The sequence below is a fragment of the Mchenga conophoros genome, linkage group LG19 (genome assembly GCF_057382185.1).
Source record: "Mchenga conophoros isolate Kocher_MC1m ecotype Shallow Benthic linkage group LG19, M_conophoros_male_GT1.1, whole genome shotgun sequence".
NCBI classification, from domain to species: domain Eukaryota; kingdom Metazoa; phylum Chordata; class Actinopteri; order Cichliformes; family Cichlidae; genus Mchenga; species Mchenga conophoros.
In genome coordinates this window covers 15,855,600-15,878,899 of record NC_140544.1, presented here as the reverse complement: position 1 = coordinate 15,878,899, position 23,300 = coordinate 15,855,600, and the positions used below count along the sequence as shown (strand labels likewise).

The 23,300-nt window shown below is 38.4% G+C and overlaps 2 protein-coding genes across 4 annotated transcripts in view; one reads left to right on the top strand and one right to left on the bottom strand.

Annotated features, from left to right (window-relative positions):
- Positions 1 to 23,300, top strand: part of alk (ALK receptor tyrosine kinase) — a 454,675-nt gene that overhangs the window by 186,893 nt on the left and 244,482 nt on the right. The window contains exon 3 of one of the 3 annotated variants that reach the window (XM_085258181.1): positions 70 to 234. In XM_085258181.1, coding sequence (XP_085114307.1) covers positions 70 to 234 — 165 coding nt within the window. Of the gene's footprint in view, positions 1 to 66; positions 235 to 23,300 lie in introns of all 3 variants that reach the window. The other 2 variants (XM_085258182.1, XM_085258180.1) reach the window with 2 other exon arrangements.
- LOC146551956 (E3 SUMO-protein ligase ZBED1-like) lies at positions 17,456 to 20,667 on the bottom strand. The gene is made up of 3 exons (XM_085258190.1): positions 20,555 to 20,667; positions 19,178 to 19,440; positions 17,456 to 18,914 (listed from the first exon to the last, which is right to left on the bottom strand). The coding sequence occupies exons 1-3, from the start codon at positions 20,650 to 20,652 to the stop codon at positions 17,542 to 17,544; spliced, it is 1,734 nt and encodes a 577-aa protein (XP_085114316.1). The 5' UTR covers positions 20,653 to 20,667; the 3' UTR covers positions 17,456 to 17,541.

Below are 23,300 nucleotides of genomic sequence, written 5' to 3'. Positions count from 1 at the left end.
TGTAGATATTAACAATGACACAGGTTACTAGGGCCAATATGTTAATGTGAATGTCTCTTATTTCAGCAGATCGCCAGTGCTCTGGCCATAGCAAAGCATGTGACCAGCACTTGGAGGCTATCCCAGAGTTTACGTGGAGTATTGTGGCTGCAGGGGACCTGCGTGACGAGAGAAATGAGAAAAGTGTTAAGAAGTCAGGAAGTCCCCAGGGTTGGGAGGAAGGTAAGAACGAAGGTATCACCTTCCCCCGTTGCAGGGGAATTTCATTTTTCAACAAACTTTATCTAGCTGTCTACTTTTGGCTCATGTTTAACATCATAAACTACATGTAATTATCCACCTTTAATTATGGGTTTTGTTTGTTATGAATGACATGTATCCTTAGATTTTTACTGGAATCTTCCTTTAAACGGGTACCTAAACGATCTCACTTTGAATCTTATATTTTAAACCCAACAAATAAGTGGTGCAAAAAGCAGAGTACACTTCACTGAGCCTGTATTCAGCGACATCTTGTAGGCTCTTGCCTTCAAATCTTCCATATCCTCCGGCATCATTCATTTTCATACCTTGGAAGATGAGAAAACAGTTTCTTTCATCTTATCTCCTGAGGTGATGGTGAAATGGAGGGAGGCAGAAGTGTCTATTTATTTCCTTAAATGTTTTTTTTTTCCTATGATGAGCTACAAGTCTGAGACCAGATGGGTGGACCGTTGGATGAAATTGGAAAAGTGAAATGTATTGACTCATAAAAGGAAGCAGTAAGAGTGAGTGGACTATAGAAATGATTGATGTCTGTCTTGTACATCTAGCTTAAGCTGTAAATGAAGGCAGAGGGTGCATGAGTGCATGTGTTGGTTAAAGCTAGAGTTGGTATAGTAGAAACGGGACAAGACGGTGAATAAAAATAACACTGGGTTCTTTGATATCTGTTACTGGTAAACCAGGACTAATTACTGCGTATCATTTGGCAAATAAATCATTAATACTGTCAGTGGTTTGATGCATATTTATCCAGATGCATGCCTGAGTTACAGTTTTTTGCACAGGTTAATGGAACAATACTAATTAATTAATTACTAATACTGTAAAAACCAGCAACCGGCTCTGCAAATCCTTTTCACCTTACTCAACTAATCAGAAGACACTTAAACAAAGTTTGTCAAATGAGAGTAGGATATAGTTTATTAACATACATATTACTTTACTATTTTTATTTCTTTGACATTACAAAAATTATATATTCATATATCATTCATTACTGAATGCATATAAACAGGGTTTAGAATTTAGTTTTTCGAGTGTTTGCAAACATTCAATGCTTTTAAAGGGATAGTGATGTTGTGAGATGATGGTCACATTTTTATTCACATTAATAACGCTTGTAAAAAATGATGGTAATTTCAATAATTGGATCTTTGATTTCATATTTTTAGAATTACAAACTTATTTACAGATAAAATATAGAAATATAGAATATAGAAACTGTGATTTTTAGGTTAAATAATCTTTTCTAAAATATTTCTTTACTCAACTTTGAAATAAATATTTGACCAACATACAAACTGAAAGTACTTTAAAAGAAAGAAGGAATCAAAACTAAATTTACACACAGAATTTAGGAATTCCAGTTTTTCAGTTCAAAATGTGTGCTGTCACTGTGATACTAATTTACTGTTTATTTTTGATACTTGCAATACAGCAGGTGAAGCCCTGTTAACGTTCACCAACCAGGATTTTCTTTAATAGATTTTTAATAGGCCTAGATTATAAAACATATCACCAAAACATGGTTTTCATCCTTCCTGGAATGATTCTTTTTAAGTTAACTTTAAAGATCAGTGGGATTAAATTAAAAATGTATATGATACGCCTTAGTATAATTAATGGGACATCAGATCGTTGTAGCGGTCTTCATGACCCATTTAGCATCCAAAGTTAAGTTGTGCTTGCATGTACCAAAAGAAAACGGTAAACAAAGCTGATCGTGATTGAAGGAAGGCAATGCAGAGTACAAAGGAAATATATGTGCATAATCATGTTCAACCCCTCAGTTAGCCACAATGCAGTTGGCGTATTGTGAATAATTGAGCTGGGTGAGCTGCTGTCTCCACATATTTCACTGGCACTTTTTAAAAGAGATGGAAATAAGGGATGAATACTTAATGGCTATGATCTGTGGAATTGCAAGAGCTGTTTTCTACAGTACCTCATTCATCCACTGTAAGATGTTAAACTTCGAAGCTTGTAAACGCACAGCCTTTTATCCAGTGATGCTAGTATTTAGCTTTAAGTTGTTAAGAGACGAGATGAGGAAACACTGAGGTTATAAGCAGCCAAGGCCAGCAACCCTGAAAATATGGTTAATAATACTTTTCTATGTATATTCCAATGTGCTGTATACAGTGATAAATAATTAATGTTGTTTGTTGTGCAAAGAATAAAATAGAATAAAAAAAATGATAATACTGCTAGAACATTCCTACTGTGACTGCAGACTTCACTTTACATCACATCATTACAGGAATGCCCACATGGAGGACGAAATGAGCCTTTCCTACATCTTACACATTTGTTTAGCCAAACTATCAAGTGAATTTTATATATACCTACATATTTAAAACTGACTCCAATATCAATGTGAAGTACATTTTTGAACCTGGCCTATGCGTTATTTTCATAAGCACTTATCCAATTTAGGGTTTAGGAGGGGAGTGTTGGGGTTTGAGCCTAACCCAGCTGTCATGGGGTGAGAGGTGGGGTACACCCTGAGCACATCGCCAGTACATGACATTACTAACACAGAGAAACGGATGTCCACTCACACTCACATGATGCTTTCTGTCAATTTAAAATGACAAATTAACCCAATTCCAATTTGGAATGTGGAAGGATACTTGAATAGCCAGAGGGTAACCCTGTACAGGATACGCTCTGTGCAACTAAAGACCACAGCTGGTCAGGATGTCCAGTTGGGAATTTTCTTGCTGTAAGGCATTGATGCTAACCACCACACCACTGTGAAACTGACCATTAAAGGCTAACTGATGAGTTAGCCTTTCAGGCTAACTAACTAGAATTCTTTGTTTATTTGACAATGCAGATACATTTAATTTACCTCCCAAAAAACAGAATTATTGACACATTCAGTTCAGAATACATAGATCTGTCTGCCCTTTTTTTTTTTTATCCTGGTGACAGTTTAATGGTAAAATTGTTCACAAGATAGTATTGGAAAACATTGCTGGTGTGTTGCTCTGACAGGAACATCTCTGGCTTTTAGTTATAGAAATACTCTGGTGGGCGTTGTGTAAATGGCAAGTGCCCAAAACTTGTGGTTTGTTCACTTGTCTTTCTTTTTCTGCTTTTGAGAGGTGATCTAAATATTTTTGACTTGAAACAAATGAAAAACTGACAGCTCTGTGTCTCAGTTCTGTGGAGAGGCCAGTGTGATGGGTGTCTGAATCTTGCTTTGCATTGTAGTTTGTGCTGGGCTTCGGTGGAGAGTGGCCCCTTTTTCCATTTTGGTAAATTTGTGAAACGAAACGTGGCTTAAATGCGCAAATAGTCATTATCATTATGTTACTCACCATCAGTGGGATGTGAGTCAAGAACACAGTGCACCCTGCTCCTCCCCTGAGGCGTCAGTGTGGGCCACATAACAGCATTATGAGGCAATAGCACACTTGGCAGGGCAGTCGAGATAAAAGACAATCCTTCAAATACAGATCAAGAAAAATCTGCACTAATCATGGATTGGTTTGACACATTAGCTCTTTCTGTTGTGAGAAGGTTGTGTTTTTGCACAGTGGATGGTTAACAAGTCCTGACATGCAGCAGCAACTGTGGAGAGAGGTAAAGCCACAGGTATTTACATCCACTCAGTCAAACCATACAGAATTCTCTCCACCAAATGCTTCTTCTGTGACGCTAATTGGGTTGATTGAAAATGAGTCACCTCTGTAGCGCACTATACAGATTTTAAATCGAGACCCTTTTAGAAGAGGCGAAACGAAGACAAAAATGATTTGAATGCCTCCCCTTTCTGTGCAGAGTGGCTCGTCTCAATTCCATGTCTGCTCCCAATGTCTCCTGCCAAAGAAAGTGTGAATATGATTACACATTGATTTCTCGCTCTCTCACACAGAATAGAGAAACATGAGTTGGAGCTGTGAGCTGACTGGCAGGAGGAAATATCTGGTAGGACGCTGTTTGCTGGAGCAGCTGATTTGTTTGTTTGTAATAGAGTGGCCCTGAGGCTGTCTGTCATTTGCCAACTCTAGAAGTCATCTGAATTTCCTTAGCTGGGCTCGGCATTATAAGGTTCTGGATAAATGGGCAAAAATGTAGTGGGAGCTTGGCTCTGGCTTAGAGAAGCCAATGTCCTAATCTTATATAAAGGTAAAGGGAAACGCTGTCAGTGTACACTGATCACCCACAACACTAAAACCACCTACAGGTGAAGTGAATAACATTGATTATTATTTGACAATGGCAGCTGTCAAGAGGTGGGCAGAAAGTGTCGTGCTTTGACGTCAGTGTGTTGGAAGCAGTCATATCCTTAAGCTTGCCTATTTTCCCTGACTTTGACAAGGGCAAAATTTCCACGGTTAGATGACTTGGCAACTCCAAAATGGCAGGTGTAGCAGTTAATAGTAGTAGTGGGGCTTTGTTGCGTCTTACCTGTCAGCGTACCCACACTGACCTCTGTCCACAATAGTTTCTAGTAATCATCAAAGCTGTGCCATAGAGGAACAAAAAAACATTTCCTACCACCTTTGACCACCCTCAAGCAACTTTATTATAAAGTTCAAATGAGGGTTTTTTGCTTTTCTCATTTTAGTGCTTGGTGTTCAGCTGCCGCGCTTCATTTGCATTACACTGAAACTCTTAATGATTTTGAAATACGAGCCTTCAAGCAGCAACCCCTCCATATCAAACTGTCTGGAAAACTCTCTTAGTGAATGCCATTGATGTGTTTTCTGCTTTAACACAATTAATCACAAAAGATTTATCTGAATACTGTTAAAACCTTGTTTTTAAAAGTAGTTAAGAGTAATTTACTAAAACTGTTGTTAATACATCTCCAAACTATAACTTAAAAATATGCAGAAGTAATTTTACTTAATGGATGGACAAGCCAGAATATACCTGTTTAGTTTATTTAGGTCTGCTCAGTCAGAGAAACACTTTTCAGCTTGAAAACTCCAACATCAGAATATCTGTCTTTTTTTTTTTATCTTAGGGTAACTGTGAGAGCATGTACTCCTTCCTTGAAACAAATTGAAGGTTTCAACAGAAGCAACAAAAAAATGAAGTAGGAAACCCTTAGATTTATGGAGTTCACATAGTAGTATAGACTGCATTCTTTGGTAGTCCTCTAATGTCCAGTTTTGATGAAGACAACACGAGTTTGCTTCTGCTTGCTTGGTTCTGTCTTACATTTCTAAAGCCCAAACAGCTGATAAGTTACACACCCACCCACATCTATCAAGTTAACACTGGCGGGTTAACTTAAATTAAAAAAGAGCTTGAAAAAACATTCCCCTCTAAGGTACGAGGATGGGACTGAAAATGACTTAAAAAGCAGCCAATGTCCAAAGAACAACTTGAAATACCTTCATAAAGCCTGAAAAACACTTGGAATAAAAACTAGGTGAAAGTCTGGCCTATCTTATGTAAAATATAGAGAAATTGTGGGTCGCTCAAGACTTTTGCACAATTTAAGACCTCTAAGATTTAAGAAATCTAAAGAATAAATCAAAACATTCGGTTGAAAACTAACAGAAAAAATGAAGAACATGCTCATAATTCAAACAGAGGTCTGAAGAAGTAACAACGTAGCAAACAGCAAAAAGGTTCTGCCCATCTCAGACATAACCTCCACAGTGGGTGTAGGATCTTTAAGGAAGCTTGTGTGCAAGAGTATTGTTTTTCTGTATTTCATTTTCCTTGAAATTGTGTCTGTTTATTACATTAGACTGAAATGGATGAATGAAGTACTGGAAATAGTTTTGGTGATTTGCTGTGCAAAAAGTCTGAATGGTAAAACTCACTGTAAAGTTTTATCCATTTCATTTATGTTTTCAAAGCTTACCTATAAGTTTTTTAATTTTAATGGCTAAAGAGGTGTACAATGAAAGCTATCAAAAGACTGTGGAATTCAATTCAGTTATATTTGTATAGCACCAAATTAAATCAGTGGCCTTAATGTGCTTTATATTATAAGGTAAAGACCTCACAATAATACTGAGAACTAATACTGGCTGACCTTTGGGTGAAAGTGGCAATTTTGAGTGGCTGTATCTTTATAGTGGCTAAAATGTTGGTGCCTGACACCACAAGGCAACTCCATAGACATGAGAAGGGGGAACATAAGTAGCAATATACCTTTTCTTTTTACAATAAGATTGAAATCCTTCTGTATTGCTGCCTAGTTGAAGTTTTGTTTTGGTGATCCTGGATAACCCAATGGTTGGCTTGCAATTGAGTCCTTATTCACATTTTAGCAACAAGCTCTTTTGGTTTAGTTGCTAAATGTCCGTAAGCAATGTGGCAAAGGAAAGACAGCAGCTTGAGGACATTTGAACATAACTGACCGCAAACTTTAAAGTGCTTTTTGCAATGACTCAGTGAGGCCTACTGGGAATACCTTCCTGAGCCTCTTCATAAAGACCGAAAGCTCTGGGTTGACTCTGCTCCTTGCACAGTCTACCAGATAAGAAATAGTAAAGAATGGTGTGTGTGATCTTTTTTATTAGAAACTCCATATAAACTTTCTTAAAGTTTGATTTAAATTGAGCCAGAAAAAACTTGTTATTGCACAGTTGCTTTCACCTCTATCCAGTGAGATTGCATCTATACACATCAATGGTCCACTTGCCAGGCACATAGGAAAGCCACCCAATGCCTTTTTTCTGCACCCAGAGCCCTTCTTTTCTGAGCAAATAATTATGAACCATTACTTTGGATGAGAGGCAATTTGTTCTACTTATCCATTTTGTAGCTGAAATGTAATAGCCCTGGCATTTGAAGCAAGACTGTGCTTTGGGTTTGGCCCCTCCATCTGCAGCTTGACCTGTTAAGTATAGCAAAAACCAGGGCACATGAAAAAATGTCTGCCTCTGTGACGAGACACTTGGTCTATCAGACTTTTGTGTGGTTCTATCTAAAATTAAAGAAGAGCTCGGTGTTAAGAATTTAACGGTTTTCTTGCCAGTAAAAGTTCGCGTGACCAGGAAACTTAGATCACATAGTTTGCAGATTAAATCAATAGTGGGAATGCTGTTTGTTAGACACTGACATTTCTGACCCATGACCTTCTGTTCTTAATAAACCCTCCTTTAATGCATGTATGAAAAGACACATCCTGCCTTCTGAAAGTCAAAGAAGTGCAGAAAGGATGTGTCTGGGTTTTGTGTAGTACCATGGAAATGATCTTGACCTGTGCTCTGATTCGTGACACAATGGCAATCTCTTGGCTCTTAAGTTCATCTGGAATATACACACCTCAAACTGGTGGACAGTTTATTGTTGCATTTCAAAACTGAGGTAGTAACTATAAGAACTTTAAATACTTAAGGAAAATGACATTTTTGCAAGAGCATAGAAAGGAAACTACATTTTTTCCCTTTCTATGGCTCTTTATCTTTCGACATCTAGTTTAGTTTTGGAATGGTATTCATTAATTTTAATAAAAACTTCATTAAAGAGAGCTTTTTTTTCCTCCAAGTTCCAAACTCCCACTAATCTCACAAAATCAGGGCATGCTATTAAAATGCAACTAACACCTGGGGAGCCAAGAGCATCTATAGATATAAACAGTTTAAGTTAAAAGCAATACAAGGCCACTTACTCATTTCCAGAGGGACCTTGGTGACATCAAATGAAATATATGAACCCAGCTTGCTTTATTCTTTAGACTCTATGCTTCATGTTGTGCACATAAACATTAATGAATAAATGGAGAATAAATAGGCAGTCAAAAAAGAGCACAAAGCACACTGTAGCAGGCTAATGTCAGAAGGAGCAGATTACCTTTTCTTATTTATAAATGTATAAAGTGAAAGGGAGAGTCAGACAGTGTGTGTATATATACAGAGAGAGAGTTAATGTGTGTTAATGCTTCTTTTGTATTTGATATGAGATAACGAAGACACTCAACACTCTTCTCTGTATTCACACCTCACCTGTCACGAAAGCAGATGCATGTTTTAAGATTTAAATACAATTTTCTAAGGTGACTGGAACAGTAGAAAACCACTTTAAAGTGTGATAAACGGCAGAATGTTGAATAATGGATGTTTTATCTTTAGCAGTAGTACACTTCCAGGGTTTTGTACAGGTAGCTTTCACTGCCTAATAACTGAATCTGGATCGTTTGGTATAAACATACCAAACATAATAGACATGCTGGTCTAAATTTGGAGAGAGATGATTACAGCATGAAGATCCAAGTGTGAAAACACTATCAGCTGTGAGGTACAGGCAGGACTGTGCTGTTGGTTCAGTTGTTCAGTACTCATTGTGCTCAGGAGTACAGGCTAGATGGCTAACTGAGCAAAACAAGAAAGGCAATGTGTGAAATGTAGAAGGCTTTTTTGGATATAGGAGGGTAAACACAATGAAACATACAATAAGTGTGAGATACTGGCTCTGTATGTGAGTGCAAAATGGGAATCTGCCAAATCAAAGATGTGGAGCCATCTGCTGCGAAAATGGAAGCAGCTGAAAGAAGTTTCGTTTGTATTGTCATTATATGTCTGTATTTTGTTTTTCCACTTTGCTGTGATGTCACAGTCCTTAGGATTGGCTAGAGAACTCTGTTAAGTTGGAGAGAGGTCTTCCTCCCAGCCCCTCCAGTCCTTTCTGCCTGCTTCATTTTTAACCACCATGTTTTTCTATTTGATAACTCACTGCTAATGAGCTGCTAAAGATTAGACAAGGTTGTGTTTCTGTTTTCATCAATGAGTACACCTTGAGGGCTTTTATGGACCTAGAATTTACTGCGTCATCAAGCCCAGAGAGGCATTGAAATACCACTTTTTAAGTGTTAACCTTGAAGTCCTGGTTCACTGAGTATGCCGTTTCCCTTCTATCTTTACGTTCAAATATGTCCAACCCAACAATCGTTCCAGTCATTGTCAATATGGCAGCAAATGACCCACCTTCGACCCTGCTTCTATAATGAACTGCCCTGCTCTATAAAAGCAAGGTCAACAGAGTGTATCGGTGCTAGATTAAGCTCACCAATTTTTTTCCTTGACATGTTGTTTCAATAGAATATTCTTGCTCTGGCCAAGTTAATTACCTTGGCCCACTATAACATCAAAATTACCTCATCACCTCTTCATGGCTTTAAAATTGCTTGGCTGCCATGTGGGAAGCTGATATTTTTTGCAAAACAATTCGTAGAGTAATAGGCCTTATTACGTGTTAGTACTGTGAGGCAGAAAAAGGAAAAGAAACCTTAAACGTTGAAACATTCATGCACTCTTTGTTGACTTCTGTTGACTTCATCAGTTCCTCACTTAATCATAGGCTGGCACTCCTGGCAAACTATCTCCCTGGATAATAATTACCTGCATAAGCTAAGAAGATGCTGCCATTCTCTATTCTTTCACTCCTGCACGTTTAATGAACTACAGTTAAAAGACAAATAAAACACAAGAAAGCAATTACAAGTACAGCGTACCTTTCAAAGACAAAAAAAAAGTCTCATTATCTCAGCATTCATTTTTATGTAATTAGGATACAGTCCATGGACTATCCAATTAGCATACTTATGTTGTGTGGCTGACATCCTGACGTGTGTTGTGTTGTGTACGTATTTATAGGTATGTTGTTTTGTAACTGAGCCTGTCTCCTGTGATTCTTATTATAAATGCCTTAAGGGACCAGAAGCCTCAAATTATCCAGCCAATCTATCTTTACTGCCCCTTGTGATACGCATTATAAACTTGTGATAATATGGTTGCTTTGACCGTTAAGTCAGTACATTGGCGGCAGTTATTTTAATACCACAACATTCAGAACACTGTGATTAATGGTAGCATGTTTAATGAGCATTAGAGAACCCCCCATTTTTCCAGTAGAAGTAAAAATCAGAGCCCCGTTAAATCAGTAAGTCCTCTATTTATTTGCTATAAAGTCAGAGAGGTTCTATGATATTAGGCTTACTTATTTTAACTGGCAGATGCTCCTCATTTACCATTGAGTGGATCATCGATTCTTAAAAGTCAGATTGATTGGTTTCTTGAAGGCCGATGTCTTCCATACTCAATCCCATACCCATATCCTGCCTGCTGCCAAGATATCTGCGCTTACTCAATCAGTCTGCTTATTGATCCTGACCTGAACACGGGGAAAGCTGGCTCAGTCTCTCATTCATCCATTGAATTACCTGGACTTACATAAAATGTGCACTAGAGCTTTGCCAGTTTATACTGTTGAGGTAAACTGTGTGAGCAGCAGATGAGAAAACTTCCTGGAGGTCTGTGCTGAAATCATGTTGGGGTGTTAGATGGCTGTAGGGTTATTGCCAGAATTAATTTAGTCTTCCACCTGCACCGCAGCTGTATTACCTTTGATTAATTGAGCTTTCTTGATGGTGACTCCCCGAAGGCTTCACAGGTGTCTCGCTGAACAGTGTTCTAACTTTGCTCTAGTTCTCCTGCTGTTTCTTTTGAAGCATCTCACATCAGAGACCTTTCTACGTTTCCAAACTTGCTTGCAGGTCTCGTGCTTTTCACATATTTTCCCTTCTCATTTCGAAGCAAAGATTAAGACACATAAGCTCAGTGACAAATGTTACCCCTTGGCCTAGCTTATTCATCCCTGGTTTACTATCTTCAACAGCAAAATGTTGCACTCGTCTTACTCTAAAAATCGCAATAAAGCTTTAAAAAAAAAATTATAAACTAGAGTGAAAATTCACTATCTCTACTTGTGTGTCACAAACTGTATATAGAAAAACGGGAAAAGAAGAAAAGATGCTGCCTTGTTTGGATGTCATCGTTTCATGATATTACAATCTGGTCCAAAGGTTTTTTTGGTTTTTTTTTTCACATACTGAATGTGCCGATAAATTATGGTCTGTTTTTAGGCAGCACGGCAGTGTGATTTGAAACTGTTTGAATTCACTGACTTTTCTCTTTCCCTTCGCGGTGCAGAAAACAGTGTAATAACACCACTGATAAGGAATGCAGGGGAAGACAGATAACAGCCCCACAGACAAATGTTTCAAAACTAAGAGCAGATTTTATAAGTGATCAAGCTTGTAAAGAAGGTAAGATTAAATGCAAAGACTGGAAAAATGAAAGAAAATGATTTTGACTACTGTTGAGTTTATCACATATAAGAATCAGTCCAGAAGCGAAGAAATAAATGTGCTGGTGAAGTGACCCATAGACGGAATAATTAAACATTGTACTATCAGTTTCAGCATAACGAATGCCTTTGTGACACCAGCCGGGCAGAAAGTAATTGTTTTAATAATAATATAAAAAAAATCTGTTGTTTAAAGGGCTCCAGTTTTAACATTTCAAACATTTTTGTCATTAACAAAATTAACACCCATACACACCCTTGTTAAAAGATCAAAATAGATACGGTTACAGCCAGGTTTCTTTGAGAAATAACCACCCTCACCACCAACAACTGCAGTTGGATGGTCTTTTATACTAACTTATAATTTTTATAATTAGGATTCTTGTGACTAACAGGTGGTTGGCAAAACAGGTTGAAGCAGCTGCCTCTGAGATTAAGACCTAATGTCTTAACTCATCTAATTGGGGTCACAAAGTCTTTTGGAGGATTTTTGTTTTCAGGAATTATCTGACAAATGGTTGCTGTGTGGTCAGTTGCACTGTGCTCCAGTTTAGATGAGTAAAATTGCACAGCAGCATTTTGTTTGTATGCTATTCATTTTTTAACTACTTAGCACTCAACCCGCTCAGCTAAATATGGCCCTTTCTGGCTCCACAGACTATGAACTGCAACTCATAATGATTTTAATTTCCTAGTGTACAATGATTAGTTTCTTTATTTGATTCTTCAGTTAGTATTTCTTGCTTGTTTTTAAAAGGTATTATATTTGTGTGAATCAGAGTCACCGTTATAATGGATTTTTTTTTTACTTGTTTGTGTTAGCCTAAGCAAAGAGGGGATTAAAATTAGTTAACAGACAAAAGAACAACTCTTGACTTTAAAAATGCATTAAAACTGTGCTTCCCTCCTCTGACGAATTACTTTGTCATGGTTGAATTAATTAAAATCATGAGTTTGTGTGCATGCGCCTTTGTTTGTGTATGTGTACAGAAACTCATCTCATTTGTTATACTTCACTGGTTTGTTATTTACTGTCATCAACTTCGCTAGAAAAAGTCAAATGCTACTTAGAGACAGCTTTTCCAGCCTCTGAGCTCCTCTGCAGATTATGTATTAAACACCTAAATCAAAGCAAGCTATGACGCATTGTTTGTGTTAAAGGGGCCATTCTCTGCAGTCACAAGCTCAGAGGAACACTATTTGTAAAGTATACTGAAGTCGAGCTTGATAAGTTCTCTAGTTTTTCTGTGTTCATTGATCAGTCTCTTAGAAGTTATAATAATCCCACCTGCAGTAAAACCTTGTTAATTTACATACTCAACCGATGATTTAAAGCACATGCCGCATTCTTTAAAGGAGCCTTCTGGTTTATTTGACCATGGTGTATTTTCAGTTAATGTTGCTTATATAGAAGATAGAAGGTGTTCACAATTTGCCTTGAAAAGCCTCTCTCGTCTCTCTTGCTACTTTTGGATCTGCAAGTCTTGTTCTGCTGCTTAAAGGCAAAGTGATGCAGGTTGCAGGGAGCCAAATCTAGCAAGTAGGACATGCAGTGGTAAGCAATGGTTATATTGGTGTCTACTGCCTTTTCGGTGTCCTGTGAAAAAGACACACAATGCAAAGCTGGCACAAGCCATAGTTAATATCCTTTGCACCAAGTGTTCCTCCTATGATGCCTCAGGACATTCCAGTCAAACGGAGTTGATAGTATTTACTGTTCGCAGTCCTATGAATGTCAAAAAAGGATGAGCTTGCTACTGGCCACAGTCCTGACCTGATGCATGCCTTAGGGCTTAGGTGCTGTGGCCTTTTCCACTGTTCTTATCACTAGTGATGATCTTTGACATTAGTGTCTGAGGAGTTTTACACAGATGTTGCCCAAGTTTGAGGTCAGTGGTGAAATTGCAAATACTCACAAACAAGTGCTCAGAACTAAACTTCTAAGGATCTAAAGGCTGTAAGGGGAGATTGGTCAAACAGAGTTGATACGTTATTCTGAAATATGAAACTCTGAAATAAACTCATGGAAAAAAAATTGAAAGAGATGACCCTGTTCTTTGCCAGTCAGTAGTGACAGTAAAATGGTCTAAGGACACTGTAGTTCGATACGTCATAGACGAGCTTGCCACCTCATGACTGAGTGCCTTTCCCTCTCTTGAGATTTTCGAACAAGGCCATGTTTCTGATGCTTCACAAGCTTGACAAACACATTAGAGAGGTGGAGAAAGAAGATTCTAATGTAATCATACCCCACATCAATACAAAAGGCTTAGTGTTAACACAGCAACAGGAGCACCTTGAGCTCCCTCTGTCTAGAAACAGGAGGTACTCAGGTGCAGTATTGAGGTGTAGGTTGAACCACACAATCACTGTACTTTAATGCTTACAATGCAGGGAAATAGAATGTATTAAAAAGAGAGCTTTAGGTCATGGCTATGACAGTGCAGTAAAAGTAAAACATAATTCCTCTTACCACCAAGTAAAAGCCGTACAAGATGGCATTACTCAAGTGCCTCAAAATTACGCTAATAGATGATAAACGAATCCAGCAATTGATGTTTGTATAGTAACATAAATAAGTAGTAAAATATTTGGATATAGAATATCTGGAGCAGGGTTAAAGGTACTATTTTGAATATCATTGTTTTGGGTGGGGCTCCGAAATTTGGTTGTATTTGGTAGCAGCAAATATTTAAGGCTTCAAGTGAACGATCGAATATTAGGCCACTGCACTATATTGTAAACTGTGCCTATTTTACTGCAGAGCTCTAATGATCTATACCTCAAACCAAGGTTCCCAACTGGAGCACAGTGGTACTCTGTACACTGTACTGACTGTAAATGTGTGCTGCTAATCACACTAACCTGCACCCCTCTGTACAATGATTACAGGAAACCCTGGAAGAAAGATGCCACTGGCATTTCAGCACTAGTGGAAGGTTACATTTTGAAGGGAACTCCAGCTCTAACACTTGTCCACTCTCAGTATGGTCTCCCTTGCAGCCTCTGTGCTGTGCAAGTTTCACAATCCATTTCTAATTTTCTGTACTTTGAACGCTTTTTCTACTGTATGGAAGACAACAGGGCTCCATTGCCTGTGGCTGTGATTGAGCCAAGGCTCATGGGCTTTTTGTCTTTTGCTGCACTTCAGGGTTAAAGCATTCATCTGTGGATATGTAATCCTTTGCTTTCCTCAATAGCTTTAAATAGGGGGTTTAAACACTTCTTTATAGAGTGCTGACACTAAATAAAACCTTTTAAACAAATAATTACATTCAAACTAGGCTGACACTCACTACTCACTCAGTCATCATGCTGCAATCCGTCTAACTATACATTTTTTTTTTTTTTAAATTGTCAGTATTAGATAAACCGTATCTAGCTAGAAGAGAGTTTTAGAGAGAGTTTTATTAATTTCATACTAAACTCTTAAAAATGAAACTAAAATAAGGAAACTGGACTGTCTAATTTTGGACTTTGTAAAGTTATTTTAGTCTCCATTTATTAAATGTTGAGTTTTAGGGTGCTTTACAGTCAGTTTGTAGGCTGCACGCATCTTTCCAGGAAGGGGAGGAAATCATATATTACACATTTCAAAAGCTATTATTTTTTTATTAGCTGTCAGGAATCTTTAGCTAAGCGATGATTGAATTTGGAATCAATTCTCATTTATTCATGATCAGTAAATACAAACATGGCCACTATGTCTTTCACTTTCTCCCAAAATACTAAATCCATTTTTTTTTTGTCCACTGCAATGAAAATGAAACAACTCACTGTCAGGCTAACTGGTTTTACTGATGGTTATCACATGACTAACAGGGAAAAGAGCTGAAAAAAAATCTCTGGAAACTTAACTGCATTAATTCAGAAGGATTTTAATCTTCCTGCATGATAATTATGATTGACCTTAATTTACTGGAACTGTGAGCCACTATGTTATTGCTAATTGTTTAAGCCACTCTGCTGTAATGGTGTTACAGGAAATTATTTAGAAAAAATGCTTTTTTTCCAAGCCTTTTTTGAAGATGAGCTGCAAACTGTGGCATGAGCTCGCTATACGCTGTTCTGTTTCTGCACTGGGATTCTCAAGGGAAGTTTTTACTTTCTTTCCATTCAGCACTGTTATTACAAAAATCTTTCTTTTTCATTAGTATTGATTAAAATTCATAGTTCTTCTTTTCCCTGTACTATTACTAAGATAAGATTCTTAACAATCCCCCACAATGTAGCAGAATTACAATCACGTTTCCGTAGTATGTAGGGTCTGATCAGGTCAGCTTTTAATTGCAGTCTTAACAGATTTTCTTTCCTCACTTCTAAAGGAGACAAAGAGAGACAACCAAGCTGATAATGAAAAGTAAAGTGATCCAAATGGTTTAATCATCCAATTTGATGCGATGATTGTGGCATGAAGTGATTAATAATATCAGCTGACAGTGAAACAAATCCCTGCTAACCCTAACCCACAGTAGGAAGAACATTCAGTATTTAGCCTTTTTGTTTCCATTGTTGTTATCTTTTAGTGCAAGAGGGAGCCTTGTAATATACACATTACTTTGATGTATTAAATCATGTTATTTAATGGCAGAGATTAATCAGATATTTAGATAAAGAAATCATATAAATACTTTCTTTGTGACTTTATGTCAAAATGGTTATAACAGTGAGGGATACTTCACACAGTGATTTCATGATTCTTATATTTTTTGAGTGGTGAGTGAAGCAGCCTGAAACACTATAATATAAAGCAGATGGAAGATAAAAACTGTGTTGCTCGATTGTGATGTTGTAAACACAAATTGCATCCAAATGTACAATGATTTTTTCCATTATTAAACAGTATTTGTAGCTTGGCTGCTGGAATCATGTTTGGTGTTCTTCCTTAAGCACATTTGAAAATGCCACAGGCTCAGTAATCACTCTGCTGGTACAAAAAAGGAAATGTGTGTTTTGGTTTGAACATGCTTGAACATCATGTTCCTTTGATATAATGATTACATCCCCAATAGACTTGGTGCTTCGTCTTCATTGTATTTAACTATCCAGCATTTTGTCTGCGAGAGAAAAGCCAGCAGACGCAGAGATGGAGGCTCCCACAATAAGTAAAAAAAGAAGATACTGAAATGGATATGGGCCATTTAGTTCAGTCAGAGGCATTCAGGGATGAAAAATCTATTGAAGGACACAGAACTGAAAGGGAGGTCTTGTGAAAGGACATGAAGGCCAGCCGTAGATTGCTGTACTCACAACCTTATAGCACAGTCCCCTGAACAAGTATTTACGCCCTCTCTGATCTTTTAGGTTTTTGCACATTTCTCACACTTAATTGTTTCAGATCATCAATCAAACCTGATTATAAGAAGAAGACAACTCAAGTACAAAATTCAGTTTTCAAAAAAAAGTTATCCAAACCTTTCTGGTTCTGTGTGAAAAAGTAATTCGATCCTCTGCTAAAATCTTGAATTAATTGTGATCAATCACATATTTTTGAAAGCTGAATTGAGTTTAACTAGACACACCCAGGACTGATTAGTGAACCTGCCTGACAAAGTGAAATCAGCTGAAAGATATTAAAAAGCAACACTTCATGATTCCATCTAAAGAAACTGCTTTGATTGACATTCATGAGTCTGGAAAGGGTTAAAAATAAATTTCTAAGATTTTGCGGCTCCAGCGAACTACGGTGATCGGTGTTCAGAAATGGAGAAAACTTGGAACATTGGTAGCCAGTCTATTAGAACTACTCCAAGAGCACATTAATGGCTCATCCTGGAGGTCACATATGAACCTAGAATACAATCTGAAGAACTGCAGGGCTCACTTGCCTCAGTTAAGGTCAGAGTTCATGGTTCAGCAGTGGCATCTGTGAGAGAGTTCCAAGTAGGGCTGCCACAAACGATTATTTTGATAGTCGACTAGTCACCGATTATTCTTGCGATTAGTCGACTAATCAGATTATGCATCCATTGGACGTAAAACGTACAGATTATTGCAGCAGCATGCATCTGCTCTTATACAACTATCATTAGCTTACAGCTTTAAGTGTTTAAGGTATGTGAAACTAAAAATAAAGACAAGATGATAGTTTATTAAACTTTTAATGAAATTTCAAGTTTGAAGCCACCCGAAAACAAATATAACAAAATAGCATTTTGTGCTCAGTCCTCACAACTATATTGAACTTTGGGACTATATAGTCAGTATAGCAATCTACACGAGATTATTGTTCATAGCCAGGAAAGTTAGCTTTTCTACATGTTCTGCAGAAAGGCTTGCTCTCTTTTGAGAGCAGATGTTCCCTGCTGTGGAGAAGATCCGCTCCGATGGGGTGGAGGTTGCAGGAATGCACAGAAAAGATTTAGCTAGCTTTGATAGTGTGGGGAAACGTCCCTCATTTTCGCTCCACCATTTAAGAGGATCATCCTTTTTAGAAACTGTGGCTTCTTTAAAGTACAGCTGAACTTCACTTCTCACAACTTGGACATCTTGGTCCTCCTTAGATGCTTCTTCCTCATTGTCACCCTGACTGTCTGTGTCAGACTCAAGGAGGTTGTCCAGAGCAGTCTTTTCAGTTCTACCTGAACCATTGGCTGTCTGCACTTTTGCATGCTCATGTGTCCCAGCATTTGCTTCTTTGACAGCAAGCACTTCAACAGTCCCTTGCACTCTGATGACATCTTCAGGAGCCAAAAACGTCAACTTTCTGTATCTGGGGTCCAAGGCAGCTGCGAGAATAACAGAGTTTTCTTTGTCTGCTGAGAAAGTACATATACTCCCCCATCTCTGTGTTATGCCTTTTTCTGCACTGGCAATGAAAGATTTTCCTGAGCTCGTCTCCAGTTGGCTTTGGTGTACAGCCCGTGTCAGCCCTTTGACCACCTGTGGAAGACCTGAAACCGTTGTGTACTTCTGTCCACTAAGGTAAACAGTAGCAGTCTCAAAAGGTGCCAAACCTTGCTTCAGTTCTTCAAGCAGCACCCACTGCTCTGGCTTCAAGTCGAAGTAGTGTTTCCCCCTTGGCGTTACCTCGGGATCTGAAAGAGTGGCAGTGAGAGGCCAGCGCTGTTCGAGGAGTCTTTCTATCATGTGGAATGTACTATTCCATCTTGTACTGACATCTTGGATCAGTGTATTTTTCTTCACATTCATTTGCTCCTGTTTCATTTTTAGTCTTGTACTAGCCAGCTCGCTTCTCTTAAAGTGCTCCACTAGCTGCCTAGCAGCACCTAGTGCTCTGCTGATGGTGGTTTCTTTGAGAGCAGTATTGACTATGAGCTGGAGTGTGTGTCCAGCACAGCGGATAGAGGCCCATCCATGTTTTTCTTCAAGAAGTCGCATTGCTGCCACCATATTGGAACCACTGTCATGTACTACTGCTTTTATTTTGGCAGGCAAGATGTCAAACTTTGTTAGCACCTCTTCCATCCATGTCATTATATTGGCACCAGTATGCCTCTCCTCAAGATGCTTGGTATCAAGGATGAAGCTCTTCATCTTCCAATCTTCACTCAGGAAATGGCAAGACACACCAAGGTAGGGAAATATATTAAAGTATATTTTTTCATTATTAATAATGCTTGTCAGTTTATGCATTAAGATTTGAATTTACCAATTGAATAATTCAGTTACATCAAATACACTTACGTATGTTAAACAATAAACATTCAACATATCAGTAAAAAAAAAAAAACAACAACAACTTTCCATTACATGCTTTAACCAAGATTAATTTATTGGTTCCTCAGTCAGCAAGCTCTATATTATTTCATCATGAAATGTATTAAATTCTAATACAAATTGCTATTTTGTTTTGTGGTGTGAGAGAGTGGAGAGAAAGAGAGACCAACCTTCTCAAAGGTAGCATCATATTTCTTTTCCATCAATTTGGTGAAGTGGGATCGGCCTGGTAGGTAGTTATCATGGTAATGTGGGTTGAACTGCTTGATCATCTCTTTGAAACCTTGATCATCAACCATAGACAGGGGTCTCATGTCCGTCACCAACATGTTCAAGATTGATTCAGTCAGGACATCTGCTTGCCGAGGTGTACATGTTGTTGGCTTGGTGACAAAGTCGTCCATTGAAGACGAACGTATTTTTTTAGCAGTCCTGTAATGTTAACAGCTATTAATATAAGCAATAATAAGTAGTGCTCTCAGCGTTAATCTCGTCAATCCGATTGTTCAGTCTGACGTCACTAGCCGTGTCTGGGTCTAAACTCCGCTGCAGGTCCATATATCAAACGATCACTATGGCATTACTGAGAGTTGAAAAACTGTCTAAAGTCTTTCATCTTTAATAAAATGATCAGCGTTCTGCTCTACCAGGTGTAACAATTGAGTTTAACATCCAGGCATCCATGAAAACGGAATTTATGACATTTAACGGAGTTAGAAGTTAGCAGGGAGTTAGCTCGCTAGCTTCTATCTAAATACAATATAGCATGTCCTGACTGCGGGGTTTTGGAAACAAATTAAAACGTACAGCTCTGCTATCACTTCCAGCATAAATGAAGACAGAAAACTAAACAGCAGTGACGTTTGTAGGGTTACTGAAGTTGGGCTAGCTGGTATATAATGATGTGCTACGTGACCGCTAGCGACACAGCTATGTTAGCTTAATATAAACAAGCTAACTTTTTTTTCCACTAAATAAAAGTTAATGTGAGTGTTGTCGGTGGTCAGGAACAAATGTAATCGCATGGCAGGATGCTGTAAAAGGACCAAACTTCAGCCAGGAGAACAACTGAGATCCATCCACATATGAGGTTAGTCATTCATATACTGCTGCATGGGCTGGGCTGTAGTTTCATCCTAAGGTTTTAAAAACTGAGCCTAAATAAATGATTAGTGGTAATAAAAGCCGAGGGAGGTCAACAGTGATCACTGACTGTTTTAGGAGCTTTTTGAGATCAAATAGAAGAAAATACATAACATTAAACATGTTAACAACACAAAAGCCATATTAAACGCAGACTACTTTAGACCCGGAAGTAGGATTCGTCGCGTCATCACTGAACAACCGGATACGATGTTAACGCGGCAAATCCCCATTAGCACGAAAACGCGGTGCGAGGGCTGCATGGCACTGACTAACGGGGATTTGCCGCGTTAATGCGGTTATGGCGTTAACATCATACTAACGAGATTAACACTGACGGCACAAATAATTAGCAGCTTGCTGTTTACAATAATGTTAGCAGCTAACTAGCCAATTAGCTTACCGAGACGACTGTACCACTTCGTCGTCGGATGCCACGACGTGCTTCCTTTTTAGATGCTCGTGCATCGCCGTTGTACTGCCATGGAAGGCAAGTTCCATTTTGCAGGTTTTGCATTGGACCTTCTTTTCTTTTGTTTGGTCAAAATGCTCCCAGACTTTCGAGTTCCGTTGCCGAGTAGCCATGATAACGGAGACTGCTGCTTCTTCTTCTTCTTCTTCATCTTTGCCGTTTAACGGTATCCTTGTAGGTGCATTTCCGCCATCTTCTGTTTCAGTCCGTTATTACACTCTTAAATCTTACTGTTATTCCTGCACCTTTCAGGATTTTACGGCATTTAAACGATGTGTCGACTATTAAATTAGGCGTCGACGATTTTGATAGTCGACGTAATCGTGACTAGTCGACTAATCGTGGCAGCCCTAGTTCCAAGAAGAGAAAACCACTGCTGATCAATGGGATCATCTCACATTAACCTAAGAAACATGTTAATGATCCCCAAGATCTGTAGACTGGTGAGACAAAAGTAGAACCTTTTTGAAGGTTTCTGTCTTGTTATATCTGGCGTCTAACTAACCCAACATTTCATACAAAGAGCATCATACCAACAGTCAAACAAATGTTGGTATGATAGGCAGTGTTGGGAAGGTTACTTTTAAAATGTATTGCATTACAGAATACATGCCCCAAAATGTATTCTGTAACGTATTCCGTTACATTACTCAATGACAGTAACGTATTCTGAATACTTTGGATTACTTAATATATTATCATGCTTTTTACAACAACGTGAATGTACTATTGCTGTGTGATTTATTACTATTACTGAAGGTCCGCGACTCCGAACCGTAGTAAAGGGACCTCTGACTAATACGGCGGGGTCCCTGTCGGCTCGTAGCCGAAAAATAGCTTTACTTTGTTGTGTGGGTCAACTTTTCTTGCGAGAGACAGAGAGAGGCGTTGAAAGGCTGCTCCAACGGAACTTATTGTTTTAGGAGGAAAACACGAACACGGTGTACAGTCGAGTCTTAATAGCTTACTTACAACTGGGCTCGTCAGGCACTCTTCTTGGCTGAAGTGGTTATTATTATATTTACATGCTTCCAGCTCCCGTTTTTCCTCGATGACAACTCCTACCTTTCCACTCCCCTTTTTCTCCCTCCTCGCGCTCACAGACCCATAACGTGTATGGCAGTCCATTCTCCCAGCAACACGGACTACACTGCCCATGATGCTACATTCTTTAGAGCTATGCTTGTAGCATTCTGCCTGTTAGCTTAGCACAACAACAACAACAACGAAAAGGCGCTCTCTCACCCAGGAAACACACAGTCGCAGAGAGAGAGAGAGAGCGTCGCCCTGTAACCATGGCAACCGTAACGCTTCCGCCTGGAACAACAGAACGTAGCTGTCAAACAAAACCCAAACAGTCCTGACCCGCGACAAAATGAAACGGGAAAGTACCGCAGTGTAATCCATTTATTTCAACAAAGTAACTGTATTCTGAATACCACCTTTTTAAACGGTAACTGTAACGGAATACAGTTACTCATATTTTGTATTTTAAATACGTAACGGCGGTACATGTATTCCGTTACTCCCCAACACTGATGATAGGGAAGCATGAATTCTGCTCCAGAGAAAGTCCAGTTATCTGTTCATGCCTGAAAAGCAAAATTAGTTTATCCAACAAGGCAATGACCCAAAATGCACCAGCTAGTCCACTTCTGAATGGCTCAAAACAAATAAGTTTTTGAAGTGGCCTAGTCAGTTTAAATCTAGGTTTTAAATTGTGTTAAGATACTTTGAAAAAATCTTAAACAGGCCAGTCATGTTTGAAAAAACGTGCAATTTGGCTGAAATAAAACAGTTCTTTAAAGAAGAGAGGGCCATAATGACTCCACAGCGATGTGAAAGACTCATTGTCTTTCACATCGCAGTTCTTGTTACCAGGGTTAGTGCAACCACTTACTAGGTTTAAGGGGCAATTACTTTTTCACATAGGGTCATGTAAGCTTGGATAACCTTTTTAATAACTTAATAAATGAAATCATGAACTCAAAGTGTGTTTAATAACAGAAACCTAAATTAGATCCATATAAACTGTCAATTCTTGTCAGCTGAGTTCTTTAACATTACAACTTTTTCAATTAATTAATTTTGACTAGGAGGTTTTATTTATTTTTTATACTGCTCTGATTGAGACCCAGGATAGATGCATTGTCAGTACAAAATTCAGATTTAAAACTAAATAAAATTATGTGGATTTTCAATAACACTGGTAGTAATTTTACTACCAGGAACAACAAACTCTTACAGGGATGGCTCTTATGCATTTTGTTTTCTAAAGATTATACTGTGTTAATGTTTTTTCGTGAACTGTGTTACATTATTCATCAGGATTGTGTCAGCTGCTGTCAATGCAATCCTTCGCATTGGTTCTAAAAACCTGATGAGAGCGTGTTTAGAGACCACGGCAGCATGGATCAGACAGGATTCGTTAAGATCACAGCTAATCTGGGTGGAACAGACCACGCACACACAAATGCACAGAAAAACATGACTACATGTTTGTATTTGGGATTCTAACGCCAATACATGAAACCATTGAACAACATTTTTTTTGGTTGCTCATTTTGAGCATCTGTCATAATCTGCTTTTGATAATGACAAATATTCACAGTTTCGTCCAGATTTGCATTTACATCCACCGGCAAAAGTAAAACATGTAAAGAAACACAAAACAAGT

Bases quoted from the DNA above. Each gene is read 5' to 3' on its own strand.
- LOC146551956 (XM_085258190.1), bottom strand. From the start codon at position 20,652: ATGGAACTTGCCTTCCATGGCAGTACAACGGCGATGCACGAGCATCTA. The intron at 19,441-20,554 runs GTAAGCTAATTG...TTAACATTACAG, and splicing joins GAAGTGGTACAGTCGTCTCG to GACTGCTAAAAAAATACGTT. The intron at 18,915-19,177 runs TTGGTCTCTCTT...TAATGCATAAAC, and splicing joins TGATGCTACCTTTGAGAAGG to TGACAAGCATTATTAATAAT.